The sequence below is a fragment of the Camelina sativa genome, chromosome 19 (assembly GCF_030686135.1).
Source record: "Camelina sativa cultivar CO46 ecotype springtype chromosome 19, ASM3068613v1".
In the NCBI taxonomy this organism is placed as follows: domain Eukaryota; kingdom Viridiplantae; phylum Streptophyta; class Magnoliopsida; order Brassicales; family Brassicaceae; genus Camelina; species Camelina sativa.
In genome coordinates, this window is record NC_141898.1 from 3,822,559 (window position 1) to 3,845,236 (window position 22,678).

Consider the following 22,678-nt stretch of genomic DNA (forward strand, 5'->3'; position numbering starts at 1 on the left):
TTAATTAACATCTGTGGTTACATGATTGAAACAGCTCAACCGAAACGAAACTCCAAAAACAACCTCATAACTAATCGAACCAAATTATGATAAACCGAAATTACCGGTTAGAGAGTTGAACCGATTGGAATGCCTAAAGTCGAAACTAAAAGCCTCTTTGTGACTCAGCGGGTTTTAGTGTAAATTTCAATGTTTTGAAACTAGCTATTTTGCCGCCGAAGAAAACAGTGTGTTTGGGAAACGCTTCGATGGCGTCGTCGTCATCATCGTCAAGGTCGCTGGTTTCTTCATATACCTTCGATGATAAAGACCTAGAAGACGCTGATTTATGGGCGGTGATTGATTCCGCCGCCGCCGCAGCTACTACCGCCGGGAAATCTCCGAAACCCTTAGCTATTAGGTATCCAAATTACAATTCTCCTCCGACGCCTGTTACGTATCCTTCTCCTCAGTCGAAGATTCTTCAGATCCCGAATCGTGACCCTAATCTTGGCCGGCGGTTGAATGAGGAGTCTCCGCGTCCGAACAAATTGGCCAGATCTCGCGTCTTGTCGGAGGTGAAGAGTGAGACTCCGATGGCTCTTGTTACGACGGCGAACAGGAATTCGACCCCGAGTATCATCAATTCGACGAGGTTTACTTCGCCGGAGAGTTACTTGTCGCCTGGGATTAGGCATACTACGCCCTTTTCGGAGGTTTCTTCTCCGTCAGCGAGCTGCATTAAGAACGATCCGGTTAATGAGATGCGACATAGCTTGTACGGTAGCTTTCCTTCAGCTAATCTGTTCAAGGAGTACCAGAATACAGCCATGGCGGTATTTCGATTTGCTCTCTATTTCATTGAATTTTATAAAATTTTGTTTATTCTATGGAATTGCTATGATGATTTGGGAACCTACGAAGAAATCTGAAGCTTCTTAGATGATGGATTGTAAAATTTATCCTAGATTTTGTTGATTTCAAGAGTAGTTTTGTGCATTGAAGGTGTTCGATGAAATGCCAAGCAGTGTTTTCTTATGATTTTATTGCGATCATGACTTGTTTATAGCTTCGTTTCTTCATCAAGAATGCCTAATATTAGCGTGACATGAAATGATATGATTTTGTGAAGTAACAACATGGCTTCATCAATTATTACAGATTCTAGAGAAATCTGATTACACGATGATATCAGGAAAGGCATACATTAAAAAGTCAGGTGAGAAGATTATGCTTGCTGTTTGCTTATTGTTATCTTTACATTTGATATTTGGTTTTGATGCTGCATTGTATGGAAATGTCAAGGTTGGAGGAAAATATCGTTTTACTTCAACGTGTCTTATGAAATCAGAGACAAGACTATTGAATTTGACGAAAACAGAAATGTCCAGCGTGCTGAGTTCATTGTCCGAGCCATCATGCAGTAATGTTCTTCATCTATAAACCTGAATTTGATGGTGGGTTTAGCAGATAGTGTGTAGTACTTAAATGTTGTTTAACCTTTTGGTTTATGGTCTTTTCAGTGGAGGGAGATTCGCTGACGGATGGGGCTCTTGTGAGCGACGTGAGAAAAAGTTTCTTAAACCAAATCACGATATCCCCAGCACCGCAGAGACCAGAGCCAAAAACCGAGCTTGCCAGGTACTTCTTCTCTAATGATCTTGGTTACTGAATGTAGTTGATATGTCATTTTTTAACAGACCATGCTAGTTGAATTTGATACATCTGCACGACAAGTCTAGGTGATAAAGAGACTTCGAGAATGAAGTACCTTAACTAGCATATAGAGATTCTTAGCTTTAAGGTTCTGCACATATGATTTCTACCTAGCTGATTTCAGCCTATTTAAAGTTGCCAGAAATGACAGAAATGGTTGAGACAAGATAACACACTGATTTCTTGCACTTTACTATCAAACTGAATGCCGGTTACTGAACGTGGGTCTTGCACAATGTTATGATTCCAATACAGAATACTTTTTACTAATTCAGGGAATAGATATAGGAAAAAAAACTAGCAATCATAGCGCGTAGAACTTAGAGAAACTTAGAGTTAGGGCTTAGGAGTTCAACGTTCTAAAAATCATTGGTATTAGCTTCAATGTTCATTGTGCTATGTTCCTACTTCATAATGCTCTAAGAATATCCTTTTTTACCTGCAGGATCTTCTAGGAATCGGTGAATATCGAGAAAACCCAACTGGGTTGCCACGATGATCAGTCAAGATCAAATGTGTTTCCCGACCTTGCCATCACCAAGCTAAATCTTACCAAACCCACACCAACCAAGTCATCTTTATTATGCATCAAGATATATGCATCTTTATTAAGCTACAAGATAGCTTGATCCTACGGTTTTCATGGATCTGTGAGTCTTGACTTGGCTGTAATGTAGGGGTATTACGATTTGTATCAAGTATCTATCTAAAATCAACATAACAAAATATAACATTCAATCTTATTATTGTTTAGCTATCTCGTAGAATTACGGTTGACGTCTTCTAAGACTCGGAAGACATAAAGTCCTACAGACCTACACTCTTCACCTGATTCCAAAACTTACACACAGTCCTGAACCTGATTCCAAAAGTTACATGAAGACATGAAGTCCTACACTTTTGACCTGAATCCAAAAGTTACACACACACAGTCCTGAACTCTGGAACAAGACATAAGATGGTATCTAGTATTTTTGTTATGCTAGAAAAAAAAAGAAGAGTTTGTTGTGACTTGAACTAATCAAAACATCTTCTGTTATAGCTTTAATAAAAGGGGAAAACAATCGAGAATTCCCAAAGTATAGTTACATGAATAACAAAAAAGGAAACCAAAAAGGGGGACAATATAGAGAATAGTATTCTGAACGACAGGACCGAGCACAGAGGAGAAGGTTATTAATCGACTTCCTCGATCTTGGGACCTGCACCTCCAGCAGGAGGAGGAACATCCTCGTCCATTCCTCCTGGAGCTGGACCACCAGCTTCACCACCTTGATACATCTTCGCTATGATTGGGTTGCAAAGACTCTCGAGCTCTTTCATCTTGTCCTCAAATTCATCACACTCTGCTAGCTGGTTGCCTTCAAGCCATTCAATGGCTGCTTCAATAGAGTCTTCAATCTTCTTCTTGTCATCTGCTGCAAGCTTCTCACCAATCTTCTCATCACGGATTGTGTTCCTCATGTTGTATGCGTAATTCTCAAGAGCGTTCTTGGCGTCCACCTTCTTCTTGTGCTCTTCATCCTCTGACTTATACTTCTCAGCTTCTTGAACCATTCTCTCAATCTCGTCCTTTGACAATCTTCCTTTGTCGTTGGTGATTGTGATCTTGTTCTTTTGCCCAGTCGTCTTGTCCTCAGCCGAGACGTTGAGGATACCGTTCGCATCAATGTCGAAACAGACAGTGATCTGAGGAACACCTCTTGGAGCTGGAGGGATGCCGGAAAGCTCAAATTTACCCAAAAGGTTATTGTCTTTGGTTCTTGCTCTCTCGCCCTCATAGACTTGGATCAAGACACCGGGTTGGTTGTCTGAATAAGTTGAGAAGACTTGTTCTTTCTTTGTTGGGATGGTTGTATTTCTCTGGATCAAAACAGTCATGACTCCTCCAGCGGTTTCAAGACCAAGAGAAAGTGGTGTGACATCGAGCAAGAGGAGATCTTGAACCTTCTCGTTACCCTCACCGCTAAGAATAGCTGCCTGGACAGCTGCACCATAAGCAACAGCCTCATCGGGGTTGATGGATTTGCAAAGCTCCTTGCCATTGAAGAAATCGAGGAGCAACTGTTGGACCTTGGGAATACGGGTAGAGCCACCAACTAGGACAACATCATCAACTGAGCTCTTGTCCATCTTAGCATCACGAAGACACTTCTCAACAGGCTCCATACACTTTCTGAAAAGATCCATGTTAAGCTCCTCGAATCTAGCACGTGTGATCGGAGAGTAGAAGTCAACACCATCAAACAGAGAGTCGATTTCGATAGTAGTCTGAGCAGTAGAGGAAAGAGTCCTCTTCGCTCTCTCACAGGCGGTTCTCAACCTCCTTAGAGCTCTCGGGTTCCCACTAATGTCCTTCTTGTTCTTCCTCTTAAACTCTTGGACAAAGTGGTTCACCATCCTGTTATCAAAATCCTCACCACCAAGATGAGTGTCTCCAGCAGTCGCCTTAACCTCAAAGATACCTTCCTCAATGGTAAGAAGAGAGACATCGAAAGTACCACCACCAAGGTCAAAGATCAAAACGTTCTTCTCACCAACACTAGTCGCCTTCTTGTCTAAACCATAAGCAATCGCAGCAGCAGTAGGCTCGTTGATGATACGCATAACATTCAAACCAGCAATGACACCAGCATCCTTTGTAGCTTGACGCTGAGAGTCATTGAAGTAAGCAGGAACAGTTACAACAGCGTTCTTGATCGTGGTACCAAGGTAAGCTTCAGCAATCTCACGCATCTTGATGAGAATCATGGAAGAGATCTCTTCAGCAGAAAACTCCTTGTCTTCTCCCTTGTAGTTCACGACAATCATTGGTTTTTCACCAGGTCCGGAGATGATCTTGAAAGGCCACAATTGTCTGTCGCTTTGAACAGAGCTGTCATTGAATCTTCGACCAATCAACCTCTTTGCATCTGTCACATAACAGAACAGATCACAGTTAAACCACAAGAAAACAATTAAATTACTACTCTATGAAACCCTAAATCATCGCTACTACAGATCTACTTGTATCTTAGTACAGAGGAAACGTACCGAAAACAGTGTTGATGGGGTTCATGGCGACCTGATTCTTGGCGGCGTCACCGATCAAGCGTTCGTTGTCGGTGAAGGCGACGTAAGAAGGGGTGGTACGGTTACCTTGATCATTAGCAATGATCTCAACACGGTCGTGTTGCCAAACTCCAACACAAGAGTAAGTGGTACCGAGATCGATACCAATCGCTGGACCTTCTCCTTTACCAGACATTGTTAAACTCTTTTGACTAGAGGAAGAATTTGAGGTTTAATAATAGTAATGAAACCGAATGAACAAACTTAGAAAGATTTTAGAGAGAGGCAAGTGCGAGCGTGCGGCTAGGGTTTTGTTTTTTTTCCGAAAGAAGTGGTCGAAGGAGAAGTCTTTATAGATTTTGTACTAATGGTTTCGAGAATCTTCGATTGGTTCGATATGTAACCACACGATCTTTTTAAGTTGGATCTGACAGTCACGGAGCGTTTCTTCTTTGCACTTTTTCCTTTTTTTCAGACCTTTAAAAAAATAAGGCTCGTTGAAATAGGAATACTTCCAAGTTGGGGTTTGGGTGGGGACTCGAAGAAGCCGTTTTAAAAAAAGGCTTCGAGAATCTTCGATTCGGTGGCTTTAGTCCCTAATCAACGCCGGTCATTGGCTCTGACGTACTTGACATTTCTTTGTGTTTTCATTGGCTTTTTAGTCGGTCCATTGGTCACCGACTCACCGTCAATGTTAGCTTTCTCTTTTGTCTTTAAATCAAATTTGAGGCCCAATGGACTTGTCTTGGATGGTAATTGACGACAAAGAAAGAAGTTAATGTGCTTTATTATAGTTGTAATTTGTAAAGCTGCATAATGCATATGATTGTGAAGAAGCCTTAGACAAATCATAATCCACCGCAGTTCGTTTAGATTGATGGACCATAAATGATAAAAAGTGTTGGTGACATGAGCCATAGTTCATGGATACTGCCATATGTTTAGAATCAGTTAAACTAGATGATTTGAATAGTTTTAAGAGTGAGAGTTTTGGGCTTATATAACTCTTACTCTTAATTTTGATAAACTAATATGGCCCAAACGACACGTGAAAGAGGTATGCATATGGCCATATGGGAAGATGGTATATTGTTGTTTTTAGTTTCCATGCAATGCAATAAACCAGGTGGCAATAACTTCAACATTCTCAAAGAATGTATATATTTTTTTTTTCATAAATGCAATCAATCAACCAATTTAAAAACTCAACTATAATAGGGAACTCATTTTCAGATTTAAATTCTTTAAAAAAAAACGAATTTTTGTGGCATAGAAAGTTGCATCCATGAATGAAAATACTCAAAATAGAATAGGGTGTACAAGTACCAAGTATATGATAGTTGTAGGACCAAATTAATTATTCATTTCAAATTCCCTGGCGAAGAGGACATAATACTAACCATGAAGCGTGCAGCTTGTGATTAATGCTCTCTATTCGAACTCGAACTGTTCTTGTTGTTGATGAGACTTATGTCTTTCAGACAGCCAACTCCTTCTCCTTTGTCTTATTCCATTATTAATTGAGTTACGCTTTTGACAATATTATCTCTAAAATCAAATCTCTTTACCCTTTTCTTCCGTCGATGAAACTTTCAAATTGAGAAAATGAAAGGTCGATTACGTGGTGAACATTACATTTCCAAAATCTAGTATGAGTAAAAGAAAACTAAACCCTCGAGAAACTTGGAGAAACATATAGATTTGTCAATTTTTTGAAACCAAAACGTTTTGTTTTTTTCTTTGGTATGAAACCAGCTGGTTTAAATCGTTTCCATCTTACCCCTATATGGTTCAAACCTGTCCATATTGTATTAGAACCGAAATAAATTTGATTTCTAGTCTAGTTCTTATATTTTATAAACCGAAAAATATCAACTATCCAACCAAAGCCAAACCAAAAACCCTATAGACACACTACCTAAAATGTATATTAGCATGGGCTAAACAAAACTATACCATAAGACCAATCGGTTTAATTCAGTATTTCCTTACACCTACATGTATATGGCATGGCCTAAACCCAAACTATCTAAAATGTCAGTTCCTTTAAACTAATTTAGTTTCTCTTGCCCCCTTTTGTTGGTGTGGCATTACTGAGTCTGGTTTACTTTGGTTCCTTTGCTACAAAATATTGAAAATAAAATTACACGTAAAAGACAGCTGCTCGTAAGTCTTAACTCTTTGACGTTAACACTCTAAATCCCATCACACCTTATTTATACGTAGTCTTCTTGCTCACCATAACCTTCATCTCATCATCTTCATCAAACAAGTATCCTTACATAAAAATCCACAAAAACAATCCATAAAAAGAATGCGTGACACAACATGGCTAGAGCGACTCAACCTGGCTCTGAGAACCGCCATGGCTTGTCTCATCGTGAGCTTAACAACTTTGTACGCTCCTAAACCACTAAAACATTTCACAACGTTTCCAGCCTTTTCTTACTTGACCACAATCCTGATCTGGCTCTCCGATGCTGAACCAACATATGGCGAAGTACTCAAGTGCTGTGTTGATGTCACATACGCCACTTTTCAGACAACAGCCATTGTGCTAGTGAGTGTCTTGGTGGTTGGACCAGCTTCACTAGGAAATGGCTTGGTGGCTCCAGTTGCTGTGGCCCTAGCGTCTTTCATCGTGGCTTTTCCTGTTTCCACTAGTCTTCTCACTAAACGGATAGCCTTCGGGCAAATTGTTGTCGTCTACGTGACTTTTGTGGTGTTCAATGGAGAGGTGGCTCATGTTTTCATGCTCCCGGTTCATTTGGCGGCCAGTACAGCACTTGGAGCCATCGCTTCTATCCTAGCCGTGCTTCTCCCGTTTCCAAGGCTAGCTCATAGTCAGGTGAGTCTTGAGATTATTTTTCCATATTCATAACGATGACACAGTCACAAAATACTTACCTTAGGTTTTAAATGGTTTACAGATGAGCAAGGGTTGCAAATTATATGCTGAAACTGCTCTTGAGAGGTTGAATTTATTCGTCGATGTCATGATGGCTCGAGACAACACTACAGCTCAGGTTTTGATCGCACGGGCAGCTTCATTGTCTGCAGCAGCAAAAAACACACTCAAGAGCATCAAAATCCACCATGTAAGCCAACTGTCTTAACAAACTTAAACATAATCATTGTTAGAAAACTGTAACTCTTTTGGTTTCGGCTCATCTTGTGAGACTAAATTGACTAATCATCTGTTTCTGATGAACCTATTATTTGGTAACAGGATCGTTTGGCATGGGAGAGACCAGATACAAGATTCTTGAGAAGGAAGCAGAAGTTGGATCCTGGGGAGAAACTGCATGCAACAGAATATCTGATGAGGGGACTAGAGCTAGCATTGGGTTCTTGCAGTTCCTTTCCTCAAGGCATGAACCGCGATGAACTGACTCGTCTTTTAGAAGGTCCAAGAACACATATTGCTCCCCAGTCATCATCTACTCTTAAGTCTCAAGATAGTCTAGACTGGCATCTTGAGGCTGGGTCTCTGTCCACTGCAGCTTTACCGGTTTGTTTCTTCCGATACTGCGTCAAAATCTTCAGAGCTGATTCCTTATCTGTGAGACAAGACAGTAACTCTGTAAATAGGAGTAATACGGAGGAAGAAACTCATCCAGGAAACGAAGGATTGTCCATAACCAAAAAGGTTTTGGACATTCTATGTGTCTGGATGGCCAGAGAAAAGTTTGTCTTTGCATTCAAGTGCTCGATTTCTCTAGGCCTTGCGGTTCTGTTTGGTATTATGTATAATAAACAGAACGGGTATTGGTCGGGTCTAACTGTAGCCATTAGCCTTGTAAGCGGTAGGCAAGCAACATTAACAGTGGCGAATTCTCGTCTACAAGGGACAGCGATGGGATCAGTCTATGGTCTATTATGTTGTTTTCTTTTCCATAGACTAGAAGAATTCAGGTTCTTACCTCTGCTCCCTTGGATAATCCTCGCCGTCTTCATGAGGCACAGCAAAGTCTACGGCCAGCCTGGAGGAGTTACAGCAGCCATTGCTGCACTGTTGATACTTGGAAGGAGAAATTATGGAGCTCCAACTGAGTTTGCGATCGCTCGCATTGTTGAAGCTTCAATCGGGCTGCTCTGTTTTGTCTTTGGGGAGATTCTCGTCACCCCTGTGAGAGCAGCAACCCTTGCAAGAACCGAACTTACCCACTGTCTTGATGCCCTCTTAGTTTGCATACAGTCAGTGGTTCTTTGTTCTGAGCAGAAGAACCAGAAAATGGCAGCGGTTACAGATTTGAGAAAAAGACAGGCGAAACTCAAATCTCACGTAGACGCATTAGAGAGGTTAACAGGAGAGGCCTTAACAGAGCCTAAGATTCCATTCCTCCGCCCACTCAACACGGTCAGTTACTACAAGCTTTTGGGGTCTTTCTCGAAGATATCTGATCTTTGTCTCTATGTTTGTGATGGCCTCAAAAATCTATCTGGAGTTCAACCAAACCTTGTGTTTCCTTGGGAAAACATCACTCATGACCTGAGAGCCTTCCAAGAAAAGCTTAACCCTTCGGTGAAATGCTTAAAAGAGATCACCATAACCAAGTCGCAAGCAAGGCTCCAAAAGGAGTTGCAGAAGAGAAAGATATGCCATAATATTGAAGCAGGAACAACATCAAACGAAAACTACTCAAACATGGAGTTGGGTCCAAGCCAGGATGATGCAGAGAGGTTTACGGTTTCTTTTGTAAGGCTACTGAAGGAAGCAACTGACAAGATAAGTGATAACACAGGTGAAGAGGTGCTCAAGAAGAGTGAAACTGCTCTATGTCTGAGCAGTCTAGGGTTTTGCATTAGCAGACTGATGCAAGAAACAATATGTATTGTTACAGAAATAGCCCATACAACTTGATTTTTGGAAGAATCTTAGAGGATGTTTAGTAACACTAAAGCAGAAACCATGATGTAAGAAACATTAAGTGTACAAAATTAATGTAAAAACAGAGAGAATTGTAGCAAAACGAAGCAAATGGTTTAACTATATAGCGCAACAATTGTTAGATACCCTGCAAACAGAACAAAGAACATTCATTAAGTTGTGTCTGCTTTCTCCCCTATCAATGAATGAACTCATGCCTCGTGGTTTGGTCATTGTATCAATGAGCATGTAAACCCAAACTAACATAAACACCAAAAATTTCACCAACCCTCACAGCTGAGTAAATCAGGCATAATTTATCAAGTAAAACGCGGGAATTGCTCTAGAAAAAGAAAAAAAAAAAAAAAATCCTTTTATAGTGAAATTACCAAAGTATGTGAATAACAGGACTACAATAAAAAGAGAGACTTCTCCAGCTAAAACCATATTGTCAACATACATCAACTATATATCAATTCTGACATATCAGAGACAAGTGAATTTGAAGCTCATCTCTCTATTCGAATTTAGGGTCGTCAGCCATAACGAAATGGTAGGCTATCACCAGTATGAAAATGAAGATTCCAAGGAAATTGGCAAAGAAGCCCAGATCTTGATCGTCAAACATATCTGTAACATTTACAAATCAAACCATTGGAGGATATTAGAATTTAAAGAGAGAAGCTGCTCATCATGTGATGAAGACTGTAACCAAAACAGACATTCACAAAATCAACTCTTTTTAACAAACTCTAATTTTATTTTCGAATCGTATCACAATTGGCATCAACAATTGCGGGTTATACATTATAATGAATCCAGAACTCTGATAACTAAATCCAATAAAGGGAAGTATGTTTTGTTAATCGATCCAATAAGAAAACCAAAAAAAACCCGACATTGATTGAATCTGATTAGCAGTAAGATGAAACAAAGGCCGCCGTTGCTCAGATCACTGTGTAAATACCCTAGGGGACTGGAGATCTAATTACCCAAAACTCGAAACAAAATATATGAAAATCGAAGAGAAATCACCGATCCTTTACCTTGGAAAAGCGCAGAGATTTCTCGTGAAAGACAGTTCTGGAGGAGCAGAGAAGAGCACCCTTGTGAGAAAATGTGTGTTTCTAACTTTCAACGTTGAAGTCTCTCTGAAGCAGCAATGTATTGAAGTGAAAGCACATGACTCCAACGACGTCGTTTTCTTCTTAATTCCAACCCGATGCATCATCATCGTTAGATTTGGGTATTGTGAATTAATTTAGTCAATACCGGTTTGGTACAAATCTCATATCCAGAACCGGATAGACGTAAAACGGAAAGGGGAAGAGTTGAAAAGTTGCATAAACACTATGTTTATATAGAAGAAATTTCGGAGACATTATAAGCATTAACATTTTTTTTTTTCCTTTACAATTGAATTGAGAATATTGTTTTAAGCTTTTCACACTTTGTGATTCTCCTCCCCCAAACGTAAACAGATCAAAGCGTCATTCGTCGTGGGTGAATACCTTTTCTACCTTAAGAGCTAAAAACAGGAATGAGACAAGTGAGACACAGACCATGACGAGCATCACTATGACCATTGCTTGCAGTGATATGTACGGGCTTAGGAAGAACACTATCGCTATTGCTGCGCTCTGCCATACTTTTAGCTGCGCAAACGCTCCTTCCTGTTTCCACACAATTTACAAATAGAGGAGAGATGGTTTTAGAGGATGTTTTGTCATGCTTTTCAGTGCATGAGACTAATCATGATGGTGATGTATACCGTGTCATGTTTGAAGAGTAATGCGAGGAGAGCACTGATTTGTGTGTTTAATATTCCATCACCAATTCCTAATATCGCCGCCATTATTAGTGGGTAAGCTGTGCCAAGTACTCCACTTGTTTGCCTGCATCATCATATCACCATAGCTTAGCTTCTCTAAAAACAGTTGTACGTTGTGAGTTTCACACAATTCCTAATTCTCTACAGTAAAAGAACCTAACTCCAGCACAAACAATTTCACATATATGACAAAGAAATCGGCATACTTCCAAAAGGAAGTTGCTTGATCAATGCCACAATATTCATAGCATGATACCAATACCCGTAATGAAGTTCTATTGAGGAAAACATTTCATGAAAGCACAAAAGTAAGGAGTTCTGGATTAAATCTCTATTTGTGAAGTTGTTATTAGTTTTGAGTAAAAATGATTGGTGAACGTAGTAGTTAATATTGTGTGAAAGTAACGTACCCGTACCCAAGAAGAATCCAGAGAAATATAGAAGCTTGAGCAAGAACTCCACCAGAAACTATGAAGGTGATTGATGACAAACCAGAGGTAAACCGTCCAGCAGTCATAGAACACTAGAATGATTCACATCAGGAAAAAATAAGGATTAACCTCATAAAACCTAGGCCAGTAAAAAGTATGATTTTTGACTTGTCCTTTAAACTTACAACTGCATCAAGAGCTCCATAAACTGCCATCGCCCCACCAACACCCGAGACACCAATCGCTGGCGTAACAATTTCCTTTGTAAACTCAGCCCTATAGAGTGGACAACGTAAGATGTATGTATATTAGTCAGTATATCTTACGCTGAAAATAAACTTCTGCTGGTTTCGCTGACAAGAAATGTAAACCTAATTCAGGTTGGAAACAACTATTCAATGCTAAGAGCCTGAGACTCCAACCACCACAAGGAATTTTGTGAACGTTATCTAGGCCCTAATATTAACTTTGATCTGCAGAATAACTCCTAATCACTGACTGAAGTCTGAATCCTAAGTGAGCCCAGTGACAATACCCAATTAATGCTGTTCTTGTAACAAAAAAGGGAACACGATGAATATATATACAGTTTGTTGAGAGACATACCAAACAAATGCTTGTTGCAATCCTGAATATGCAAGGAGTGGGACAATCAGTAGCATACGTATGTCGAGCAAAGGAGTGATTATCATCCTTGGAAGAGAAACCAAGGAATCAACTAAGCCCACAGGAGAACCCACATTTTCTTTTCCATCTTCTCCGTCAATATTCCGAATGAAAAACATTAGTATTGTTCCTAATGTCATACTGAAGAGAAACACCAACATCAATAAGGTAGTGCCACTGGTGCTTCCTTCCTACAGTCATGTCAACAAGAAGAAAACAATGGTGGGGCTACCCAAATAGAAGGGAAAATATATAAATAGTCACTGAGAATGTGGTCGCATTGTCTTCTATTCAATACTTTAACCTTGGAATAATTACTTCGTTAACAAGTAGTCAAGTTATATTTTTTTAAAGCGATGAAAGAAAACAAAACAGTCTAAACTATAGCAACCAAAAAGGGAAGCGATCATGAATATGACACTAAAACTCTGATACATGCTTTAGCATTGCTGTCAACAATATAAAAAATTTAGTACCTTTCCATCTTTCAGCAATGCAAGTGTGATGAGATTCCCAAACAGCTAGAAAAAGATTGACATGAAATGTGTCAAGAAGAAGGTTTTAAGGTAAGTGCATTACAAGATTTTGAGGTAAGCAAAAAGAAGGGGCAGTAAAAAAATATAAACAAACAAGCATGCACCTGGTGGCAGGCAAACATGGCCCAAAATTCCCCATTGAACACACCAATAACCGAACCTTCATGCACGCCGTGATCTTTAGCATGGCTTCTCGCAATTGATGTAAGGTATGTTCCCTAATGCAGCCAATACAATTAATGATAAGGTCTTAAAATCCAGTAAATATCCAAATGATTAACATTAAGAAACTGTAACATGTAGTTGTACCTGGCCAACCCAAATTATTGAAGCTGCAAATCCAAGATATAAAGAAGCTGGTACCATAGTAAACCTAGAACCAAATAGATGGAGACATTCTTCTATAGCCAAAAAGAAGAAAGAGCTAGGCATGAAGACAAGAGAAACAAATGAGAATACCATGATGGCTTGAGATTGGCAGCGACGAAGAGCCAATACCCTGTAGTTCCTAAAACGAGAGCATTCTTTGATCCCATTGACCGGACAACCAAAGAAGCAACCATGGAACAAAACATAAAGGACACATACAATATCCCTAGAGATATTGTTCCCAAATCCTGAAAGAATCAAAACAACTCAAATATCACCACACACACACACACAAATAAACAAATTAACACTGTTGACCCTCAGAACAAAAGACAATATCGTGTCTCAACATAATTATAGACAACAGTCTCACGGGATCCATCAATACAAACTGGCAGCATAATTTTTCTCCTCAAAAATATAAATGAAACTTAAACATCCATAAGATATTCAAAATTTGCATTTTTCCTATACTCATTGCTACTGATTTCCCCAAAATAAAAAATCAACTTCGACAATGGAAAAAAAGAAAGGAAAAAAGTAAGATCGAGGGCACCTTATTAACGGTAGTTTCAAGGTTCTGAGCAGCACCATAGGCGAGGAAGATTAAAAGAAAGGAGATGCTGAGGATATGAACATCTCTTGTGTAGCTCTTTCCAGCTCTTCCCTTACGATCCTCACCAGAGACCAACGGCGCCTCCTCGTCGGCTCGATAATCCATGGAGTAGAATTGTTCCGGCCAACACCTCCGGGAAAGACAAGCGGAGGAGCTCCACGGAGAGTGAAAGTCAAACCCTGTAGACAGAGAGATAGATTCCTATGGAATACAAGGAGTCCATTACAGAAATATGCAACTTCCTAGACTGGTGAATGGTTCGGTACAATGTAATCCCGGTTTGGTTTATTATATTCCGGTATTGTTTGAAGTTTTCAATTTTTTTATCGGTTTAGACTGAATCAAGAATAGTATTGGGCTGAGCCCACTAAAACAACTTCCAGATAATAATTTCAGTTTACTTCCCGGGAAAACTAGAGAACCGATCAGATCATACTACAAACAACTAGATTTTCATGGGCGGTAAGCAAAACTAAATTATAAATTATTGTACTTTAAATAATAATTTTTAATTTATTTAATTTTTAGATTCTCAATTAATTAACTTTTATCTCATTAATTTATAATTTTGCTTAGAATGTTTTTTATTCTTTTTACGTTTTATACAATTTATAACTTAATTACATTAAATTTATTATTAGATAGAATATAAAATTTTAAAACACTTAATTTTGTTTTCTATAATTAAACAGAGGTATGTGCATATATGGTATGTTAGTGTATATTTTTATGTGTATACAATTTTTTTTTTTGGAATATTAAGAATGTGTTATATTATGCGTAATATTTTGTAGTTCATATATTAAATAATTTATAAGTTAATTTTCCAAACTATGACTACAAAATACAAATATATAGTATATGAAATAAACTAATAGTTTTAGGGTTGGTTCTGTAGTCCAAACCCGCCACGCTAGGCGGATCACGCAACATGTTCAAAAAAAATTAATCCGCAAAAACTTATCTTACGAAACCCGTGAAAGTAAAATATAGTATGTGAGACTAAAAGTCACTATTTTATCAAATCAGTTTTTCAAATTTTTAAAGAACAATAGCTCATCACTCACCTCCTTATAAAATAAGAAAATAAAATCTGTATATATTTACAATTATGTTTGTTACCTTTTCAAACACTTAGTTTCTATAAAAAAAATCATATATAAATAGAGTTAGTTTGTTTATTAAATTAATTATTTAATGGCAATGATATGCCTGTAAATAAATACCAACTTCATGATTTATTTTATAAATGTCTCAAAAAATGTATATATAGATCAGAAACCTAATGTGAGAATGTATCGTAACGTAAAAATAAAATCAATGTCAAACACATATAGAAGAGTGTCGAAATTTCAATATAGCTTTTATTACATTAAGATCAAGGGATTGCAAATATCAGCCAAACCAGAATAATATCAATATCGATTCGAAATTCCCATACTAGGGAAATACAAAATCAAAGAGAAAAATAAGAAATATATCTTAAGAACTGGTGAATTTAGTAACGGCTTTGGTACCCTCAGACACGGCGTGCTTGGCTAGTTCACCGGGCAACACGAGCCTCACGGCGGTTTGGATTTCCCGGGATGTGATGGTGGGTTTCTTGTTATACCTAGCCAACCGCGACGATTCCTGAGCGAGTTTCTCGAAGATGTCGTTGATGAAACTGTTCATTATCCCCATGGCTTTCCCAGAGATGCCGATATCAGGATGAACCTGTTTCAACACTTTGAATATGTAAATCTTGTAAGTCTCTGTGCTCTTCTTCGTCTTCTTCTTCTTACTCTCGCTCCCTCCTTCTTTCGTGATCTTCTTCCCCGCCGATGTTTTTTCCGCTGGTTGCTTATCTGCCTTCGGTGCCATTGATTATGATATGATGACTCTTAAGATTTCTACAAAAAAAAATACCAAGTGAAACTGAAAATATCAATCTATATATAGAGGAGTTGATACGAACATGATTGGTTACTGTTAAGAAGACCAAGATCGCTAACGTGACTTCGTTGTATTCGTCGATAAAGAAATAATCTACGGTTGATTTCACTAGAGGAGCCGAATTAATTTTTGGGCTTCTCTAAATGGGCCTTGGCCTTTTAATAAGACGGCATCGTTTTAATTCTTGCCTCGCTTTTCGAACTGGATCTTGCCCTGTTCTTCTCTTTACCCATTTCAGGGGTTGACTTGTTTGGTACTTTGTTTATAGAGTTTTGATCAGAGGCGAAAATGGCGTCTACGGCGAAGTTTCAATGCTGTGTGCCGAAGTATAACCCTCATATCAACCTCGTCAGAACAGCTCCTCAAAATCTTTCGTTTCCTCGTTTATACAGCAGAGACCAAGCAAAGTCAACACCGGTCGTCGTCGCCATCAGAGCTTCATCATCTCCGTCGAATCCCAAACGATCACTTCTCAAAACCACCTTCATCACCCTCACCGCAGCAGCAGCTCTGTTCTCAGCGTCCTCTTTCCTCATCTCCAAACCAGCCCTGACGACGACTCCGGTTACTACCGTGTTAGAGACGACGCTCGAGAAACACCTCGAGACGCATTCGAACGATGTGGAATCTTTAGTATCGCTAGCTAAAATAAAGTTCGAGTCCGATAAATGTGACCAGGCGATAGAGACGATGAACCGTCTCATTGAAATCGAACCTCAAGAACAAAAATGGCCGGGTATGAAAGCTCGGATTCTTTCCTTCTTCTGCAAAAACAAATTAGCAATCGAAGCATTCGAAGAGATTCTTTCGACGGATCCGATTCGTGTAGATGCATTACATTACTTGGTGATGGAGTACTACGACTCTAAGCCGAAACTATTAGAAGCAGAGAAGAGGATCAAATACGCGATTCGAAGATGCAAGGATATGAAGAAGAAGAAGACGAAAGAGATTCGCGGTTTGAGGATGTTGATCGCGCAGATTAGGGTTCTCGAAGGTAACACGGTCGAAGCAATCCGGATATGCGAAGAGTTAGTGAAGGAGGATCCGGAGGATTACAAGGTATATCTGTTTCAAGGATTGGTGTATACATTGTTAAAGAAGGGAGACGAAGCTAAGAAGCAGTTCGAGCAAGTTGCTAGGATTCTTCCGGAGAATCATTCGTACCTAGACACTCCCATGGATAAAAAGGAATGGGGAGCCATGGAAACTTACGATAATGTCTTCTGCTATTTAGCTACCTCCTTTTCTAGGCTTTTTGTCACTTCCTTCTTTTTTGGCAAATTTGTGTAATTAAAAAAAGTAACTAGTATAACACTTTTGTGATATGTGTGTTGTGATCTGACTGAGCACTTTATTTTGTTGAAAGATTGGTGATGTAAACAGTTCATGTGAGTATTTGAGAAGCCGAGGCTTCATTTGCTTGTTTAAGGTTTTAAATATACTGCGCTGATCATATGATGAAACCAGAAAGATGATGCATATGGAATGGTCACGTTCGTTTACTTTCCTTTTTAGGCTTCTCTCTTTTAAACTCATCTTATCCCCCAATTCTTGATGCTTTTGGCTGTTAGCGAAGAGATGTATACATAAACAACATCACATTTTGAATATTCCACTTGAGATTTGAGTGCACGAGTAGATGATTCATGAAAGAAGGAAACTACAAAGAGTAAAGTAATGTAAAAACTCCATTCGATCATATGTAAATATAATTTCCAATTTTTGACTCGGCGATTACAAAAATTGTCTCCAGAGTCCACCAAACTTGTGTAACAAAAGTACAAACACAAACAATACCCAAATCCTAGTGATAATTGAGATAAGTTGCACTGAACATCCAACAGGCAAACAACAATATTTTTTAATTTTGTTTTTGCAAGGCTCATTTAGTAATTTCGTAAGCCATGCTATGGAATAAAACTCTGGGCTTAATACGGCCCAATTAGTAGACTAGGAGGGCTTTTGTTTCTCTCATCAAACAAAAGAGGCTTCATATATAATCCCCCTTCACTCAATAGCTAGGGTTTCTGAATCTCGGAGCCAAAAAAGAAGAGCAAGCAGCGGCGCAGAAGTTGAACACAAAGTCACAAGCTCCACGATGGGTATGGCGATGGCTAATACCTTAAATATCTTCAATCCATTTCGTTCCTCATAGAAGTATTGCGTCTTATTAATCTTTGTTTTGTTCGGTTTTTGTTAGCGAGGATTAAGGTTCACGAACTGAGGGACAAGTCGAAGAGCGATCTTCAAAACCAGCTTAAGGAGCTTAAGGCTGAGCTCGCTCTCCTCCGTGTCGCCAAAGTCACTGGTGGTGCTCCAAACAAGCTCTCCAAAATGTACGTATCGAGAAACTTTTAGATTTCGAGTTTAGCTTTAATCATTTCTAGATTTGGAGTGTCGAATAGGATTCTAAATTGAAATCTACATTAAGCCATTCTCTTATTCGAATTTGCTATGTCCTTGGGAAATTAGAAAATGGTGTTATCTTCGTTAGCTTATATGCAGACTATGTATCATATAACTGTCTTCTCGAGAGTGTGAATGTGGTTTTGGTTTTGACATTTCCTGGTTTGGATTTTTTGAATCTGATGTTTTGTAATTTGTGATATTGTAATTTGCAGCAAGGTGGTGCGTAAATCCATAGCTCAGGTTTTGACAGTGTCCTCCCAGAAGCAGAAGTCTGCTCTAAGAGAAGCATACAAGAACAAGAAGTTGCTTCCTCTTGATCTTCGTCCCAAGAAGACCCGTGCTATCCGCAGACGCCTCACCAAACACCAGGTCTGTCTATTGTTTAGCTAAATCAAAACTCACAATCATTTGTATAGTTGGCAAAAACATTTTAAACCACAAGAGCTCAGTGTGTTTTGGTCACTGTGAGTGCTTATGTTCTTTGTCTTGTTCTCGGCATTTCAGGCCTCTTTGAAGACTGAGCGTGAGAAGAAGAAGGAGATGTACTTCCCAATCAGGAAGTACGCTATCAAAGTTTAATTTTCTTAGCCTACTAGAAACTGCTTCAGCTTTTTTGTTTTGATGGAAACTTGTTCTTGTTATTCACTTGTGTTATCGTATCAAACAGTTTCAGATACTTGGATTTTGGTTCCTATTGATCCCTTTGCTTTTCTATCTTTTCCAAGTTTTTGATGAACTCAAAGAAAAATATATAACTCATCTCCATTTTAGTACTCAATCTATATTACGACATGGAAAGTTTATAGGAAACTTTTGGATAGAAACAATTTTAATTTGACATTTGTTGCACACTTCAAACAGCTATCTTCAATCGCAACGTATTCAAACTGTCTACAGTATTGCGGTGGTTATGTTAATATTGTAGGTTAGATAAACATGATCTGGCAAAGAAATTAGAAATGAACGAAAACATCGCAGTATAAATTGTCAACATCGTAAGAGAACATGTGTTCAAAATATCAGAAGACTAATATCAAATATGTGAATACAAAGGAATCTGTTAAGAATGTGGTGGTAATAAAATGTTGCAGAAAGCAAATAAAACAAGCAAATATGATACTTTTTTGTTTTTTTCCTCTATTTTTCGTTTTGGTTTGAACTTTGAAGTGAAGGAGTCGGAAGTCGGAGCATGATGCATTCGTTTACGATAAGTACGTCTGCTTTCGTCGGTTTGTAAATTGGTCAGTTGACCTTTTTCCCCCACTCAAACCCAAAACAAAAAAACAAAAAAAAAAATTATAAAGAACAAACAAAAATCTAAGGGGATAAAAACAAAACGACCACAGTGGGAGTCGAACCCACGACCTTTTGATCCGAAGTCAAACGCGCTAATCCACTGCGCTATGCGGTCTTTCGGTTGAAGTGTATTTTTTGTACTTTAATAATTACAATTTCTAAACGTACTCTTTGGGTTTGGGACCTTTTGGATAAGCGATATTCCCAAATCCCAATCATATTTATTATTAGATATATTATTTTATTTTATTTAATTATGTAACCAAACGTATAAAATACTTTAAAAAGTAACGAAAATGCCGTTATTACTGACAGAAAAATGTGAATGGTACCACTCAAGAAAAGATTTAGTATAGTTTGGCTATATGGGATGAATACAGATACTTTAAATATTTTCTTCGGGTAGTACCATTCACATATCAATGATAAAATTAGTAATCAGATATTCTAAGCAATGTTATTCCAAGAAATTTTGTTTGAGTGGTGAAATATATACCCACACATTGATAAATCTTTCTGTGTAATGTGTAACTGAATGTTACATCAACATTAATAATTAAGATGTCACGTAATTGTAATCATTGTAATATCAAATAGTATTCGTAATACGAAATTTATTTCTTCTATAATTGGAATTAGTCGGTGGAAGGATTAGAAAAGGTTTACGCGGTGCTAACTCGTAATGTTTATGTGGTTTATTTCATATGTAAATTTCGTTTATTTGATTGAAACTAGAAAGGATATATAGCCACTATATATCGTGGATTGTTATATTCCATACATATATTTATAAAACCTATAATTATGAATTTAATTTATTTGCTTCATGACGATTAGTATACCATAAATTTTCTAGAAGGAAAAACAAGAAAATGAAAAGTTTCACATGTTTTTGAATACTTTTGATATAAAAGTCATTGTATATGAACTAATGCTTATATTGCTTATTTAATGCGTGATGCTCTTGGATCCTAATTTAAGTTTTTAATTGGAATTTCAATTTTAATAAATTTTTTAATTATTGCTTTGTCCATTTTTCAAACGGGCGTACTTTGTCTTGAGTCACGACAGTGACTCCTGACTTTACGTATACGGACAAATCATCGAAGAACAACCGTAAAAAATTGGAAAATTGTGTAAAAGTTTATAGCAACAACACCACCAATCATAACCTTTGAAACAAACTGAGCCAGCAAATATGAGGTCAATATCAAGTTATCAAGACATGCATGTGAATATGCACCAAAGGTTCATGACTAAAGGGGGTTCATCTACGTTGCCTTGTCAGTTGAATTGAAACACTCGAAAGAAAATCAAAGATAATGACGATTTTTTTCTTTTAATAATCAGAAACTCTTTACCAAAATTTGGATTTATCCGACATATAAAAACTCAGATCTTCTTGTAAATTAAGACGTTTCAAAATTGCTAACAATGATCAAATTTTATTTTCAAATTATGATTCATAAACCCCCAAATGAATTTAACCTGGACTAGGCTCTTATAAAACTGACGAAAACTTCTAGAATATCAATATGTTAGGAACTGTCTCATACGTTACATTTTAAAAAAAATTATATCACTTAGAGAGACTACTATTTTTAATCGAATTTGCATTTTATCCTGAAGCTAAGTACCTGGTTGGCTAGGTGATGCTTTCTAAATGCTTATCTTCCAAGTAATATCTCATGAATTTTCGCAAATTTATATAATATATTTAACTTACTTGGTAGAATGATTAATCTACTAGAATCCTTGACAGACAGAAAAACAAAACAAGCAAAACTATATTTTGGTTTGACGCATTTTTGGCTTACCAACCTTTTCCGTAGTAATATTTAAATGGTATTAGATTACTTTTAATGATACAAGTCTCGATGAAACAGTGTATATATTTGTCAGCGGCTAAGCAAAGATGTATCACTATTTGATCTTATTAGGACTTGCAATTATTTAAAGTTGAATTTGACTTTGATGAGAAGATTTGATCACTATTTTAAAATCATTTTGTAAATAAACTCGAATCCACTACATATGAATATGGATAGGCTATCTTATTTGATATATAAGCTATCTATCTATAACAAATTGTTGACAAAAAGTTATCTCTACGTAGTTAACACGTGGTTGAAAAAATGTGATTCTCTTAGTCCATTCCATTGTATCATTATCGAAGATTTTAATTTCTATAACTATCTTACGTATAAATGATGATCATTTATTAACAAAATAAGTAAATTTAACTATAGCTAATCTTGTAGGTTTGTAATTTTGTATATGGATTAGATTGAATTTAAGTCATGATGTGATTTCTTGTTATCTATTAAAATTGTAAAACAAAAAAATATATTTTATTTTAATTATTTTTAAACATTATACAACTCTTTATTTGATGGAAAATTTGTGAGAACTCGCATATTGAAACCGGGAACCTTACATATGTTCAATATGAGAAAAGAAGAAAACAGCATAACAACATTATTGTGCATATATTTCAAAACCTAAGAAAGGATGGACGCAAATTTAGAAAAGATAAAAAAAAAAAAAAAGGAAAGAAATTTTTATAAGGTAGCAGAAATTATATAAATCTCTCTTCGTAATTTACTCAAGTCGTTATAAATTGAGCTCAGGCGTCAACATCTGTAAGTTTTTGGACATTGGGGTGACGCGATCCATAGACCTATTCTTTTAATCATTTAATTTTCCAAATTAAGAATATATTTTTATGCAAGATATACATATTGTGTTTGTAGATTATACCATCCACAACCACAAGTAACCTAGATTCTAGGGTTTGTAATTGACGGACACCTCATGGATTAAGCATAGTAGCAGTGTAGCATACACTATAAATATATTCATAGTTTATAATAATGTAAACGCTCGCGTAGTTTACGTTTAAGAGTTACTTTGACAATTGTATCATAAAAAGAAAAAGTTTTATCGCGAATACTACTTAAATGGATTTTG

General features: G+C 37.5%; 7 protein-coding genes, 1 non-coding gene and 1 pseudogene across 10 annotated transcripts; 4 read left to right on the plus strand and 5 right to left on the minus strand.

The window, feature by feature from the left end:
* Window positions 1-169: 169 nt before the first annotated feature.
* LOC104764641 (uncharacterized) lies at window positions 170-2,452 on the plus strand. The gene is made up of 5 exons (XM_010488211.3): window positions 170-815; window positions 1,141-1,198; window positions 1,285-1,402; window positions 1,503-1,620; window positions 2,141-2,452. The coding sequence occupies exons 1-5, from the start codon at window positions 249-251 to the stop codon at window positions 2,192-2,194; spliced, it is 915 nt and encodes a 304-aa protein (XP_010486513.1). The 5' UTR covers window positions 170-248; the 3' UTR covers window positions 2,195-2,452.
* Window positions 2,453-2,713: 261 nt separating this feature from the next.
* On the minus strand, window positions 2,714-5,274 carry LOC104764642 (heat shock 70 kDa protein 3). Its single transcript, XM_010488213.3, has 2 exons — window positions 4,729-5,274; window positions 2,714-4,607 (listed from the first exon to the last, which is right to left on the minus strand). The coding sequence occupies exons 1-2, from the start codon at window positions 4,940-4,942 to the stop codon at window positions 2,872-2,874; spliced, it is 1,950 nt and encodes a 649-aa protein (XP_010486515.1). The 5' UTR covers window positions 4,943-5,274; the 3' UTR covers window positions 2,714-2,871.
* Window positions 5,275-6,929: 1,655 nt separating this feature from the next.
* LOC104764643 (uncharacterized) lies at window positions 6,930-9,719 on the plus strand. Its single transcript, XM_010488214.3, has 3 exons — window positions 6,930-7,594; window positions 7,677-7,844; window positions 7,976-9,719. The coding sequence occupies exons 1-3, from the start codon at window positions 7,061-7,063 to the stop codon at window positions 9,608-9,610; spliced, it is 2,337 nt and encodes a 778-aa protein (XP_010486516.1). The 5' UTR covers window positions 6,930-7,060; the 3' UTR covers window positions 9,611-9,719.
* Window positions 9,720-9,969: 250 nt separating this feature from the next.
* On the minus strand, window positions 9,970-10,749 carry LOC104764645 (dolichyl-diphosphooligosaccharide--protein glycosyltransferase subunit 4C). The gene is made up of 2 exons (XM_010488217.3): window positions 10,663-10,749; window positions 9,970-10,246 (listed from the first exon to the last, which is right to left on the minus strand). Exon 2 carries the CDS (start codon window positions 10,242-10,244, stop codon window positions 10,134-10,136), a length of 111 nt encoding a protein of 36 aa, XP_010486519.1. The 5' UTR covers window positions 10,245-10,246; window positions 10,663-10,749; the 3' UTR covers window positions 9,970-10,133.
* Window positions 10,750-10,955: 206 nt separating this feature from the next.
* On the minus strand, window positions 10,956-14,329 carry LOC109124680 (UNC93-like protein 3). 2 transcript variants are annotated; one of them, XM_010488215.3, is made up of 10 exons: window positions 14,006-14,329; window positions 13,540-13,697; window positions 13,390-13,453; window positions 13,185-13,298; window positions 13,021-13,065; window positions 12,485-12,735; window positions 12,064-12,154; window positions 11,858-11,970; window positions 11,388-11,511; window positions 10,956-11,289 (listed from the first exon to the last, which is right to left on the minus strand). In XM_010488215.3, exons 1-10 carry the CDS (start codon window positions 14,168-14,170, stop codon window positions 11,107-11,109), a joined length of 1,308 nt encoding a protein of 435 aa, XP_010486517.1. In that variant the 5' UTR covers window positions 14,171-14,329; the 3' UTR covers window positions 10,956-11,106. The 2 variants fall into 2 exon arrangements, with proteins under 2 accessions (XP_010486517.1, XP_010486518.1); XM_010488216.3 differs by having other exon boundaries at window positions 11,864-11,970; window positions 14,006-14,296.
* A 1,002-nt stretch (window positions 14,330-15,331) lies between these two features.
* LOC104764646 (histone H2B.9 pseudogene) lies at window positions 15,332-15,984 on the minus strand (annotated as a pseudogene). Its single transcript, XR_015590699.1, has one exon. The product of XR_015590699.1 is annotated as a histone H2B.9 pseudogene (transcript).
* Window positions 15,985-16,204: 220 nt separating this feature from the next.
* Window positions 16,205-17,456, plus strand: LOC104764647 (protein SLOW GREEN 1, chloroplastic). Its single transcript, XM_010488219.3, has one exon. The coding sequence runs from the start codon at window positions 16,289-16,291 to the stop codon at window positions 17,291-17,293; it is 1,005 nt and encodes a 334-aa protein (XP_010486521.1). The 5' UTR covers window positions 16,205-16,288; the 3' UTR covers window positions 17,294-17,456.
* A 494-nt stretch (window positions 17,457-17,950) lies between these two features.
* LOC104764649 (large ribosomal subunit protein uL29z) lies at window positions 17,951-19,128 on the plus strand. Its single transcript, XM_010488221.3, has 4 exons — window positions 17,951-18,105; window positions 18,204-18,339; window positions 18,625-18,781; window positions 18,917-19,128. The coding sequence occupies exons 1-4, from the start codon at window positions 18,102-18,104 to the stop codon at window positions 18,989-18,991; spliced, it is 372 nt and encodes a 123-aa protein (XP_010486523.1). The 5' UTR covers window positions 17,951-18,101; the 3' UTR covers window positions 18,992-19,128.
* A 621-nt stretch (window positions 19,129-19,749) lies between these two features.
* Window positions 19,750-19,823, minus strand: TRNAR-UCG (transfer RNA arginine (anticodon UCG)). The gene has a single exon. It is a non-coding gene; the product is annotated as a tRNA-Arg (tRNA).
* Between the last annotated feature and the right edge of the window lie 2,855 nt (window positions 19,824-22,678).

Coding starts and splice junctions, on each gene's coding strand:
- LOC104764645 (XM_010488217.3), bottom strand. CDS start 10,244: ATGTTTGACGATCAAGATCTGGGCTTCTTTGCCAATTTCCTTGGAATC.
- LOC104764643 (XM_010488214.3), top strand. CDS start 7,061: ATGCGTGACACAACATGGCTAGAGCGACTCAACCTGGCTCTGAGAACC. Junction 7,595..7,676: donor CAAGGCTAGCTCATAGTCAG/GTGAGTCTTGAG, acceptor AATGGTTTACAG/ATGAGCAAGGGTTGCAAATT. Junction 7,845..7,975: donor AGAGCATCAAAATCCACCAT/GTAAGCCAACTG, acceptor ATTTGGTAACAG/GATCGTTTGGCATGGGAGAG.
- LOC104764641 (XM_010488211.3), top strand. CDS start 249: ATGGCGTCGTCGTCATCATCGTCAAGGTCGCTGGTTTCTTCATATACC. Junction 816..1,140: donor ACCAGAATACAGCCATGGCG/GTATTTCGATTT, acceptor CAATTATTACAG/ATTCTAGAGAAATCTGATTA. Junction 1,403..1,502: donor ATTGTCCGAGCCATCATGCA/GTAATGTTCTTC, acceptor TGGTCTTTTCAG/TGGAGGGAGATTCGCTGACG.
- LOC104764647 (XM_010488219.3), top strand. CDS start 16,289: ATGGCGTCTACGGCGAAGTTTCAATGCTGTGTGCCGAAGTATAACCCT.
- LOC104764642 (XM_010488213.3), bottom strand. CDS start 4,942: ATGTCTGGTAAAGGAGAAGGTCCAGCGATTGGTATCGATCTCGGTACC. Junction 4,608..4,728: donor CCCCATCAACACTGTTTTCG/GTACGTTTCCTC, acceptor GTTATGTGACAG/ATGCAAAGAGGTTGATTGGT.
- LOC104764649 (XM_010488221.3), top strand. Junction 18,340..18,624: donor CCAAACAAGCTCTCCAAAAT/GTACGTATCGAG, acceptor TGTAATTTGCAG/CAAGGTGGTGCGTAAATCCA. Junction 18,782..18,916: donor GACGCCTCACCAAACACCAG/GTCTGTCTATTG, acceptor TCGGCATTTCAG/GCCTCTTTGAAGACTGAGCG.
- LOC109124680 (XM_010488215.3), bottom strand. CDS start 14,170: ATGGATTATCGAGCCGACGAGGAGGCGCCGTTGGTCTCTGGTGAGGAT. Junction 13,066..13,184: donor CCATGTTTGCCTGCCACCAG/GTGCATGCTTGT, acceptor ATCTTTTTCTAG/CTGTTTGGGAATCTCATCAC. Junction 12,155..12,484: donor TTGCAACAAGCATTTGTTTG/GTATGTCTCTCA, acceptor TCCACTCTATAG/GGCTGAGTTTACAAAGGAAA.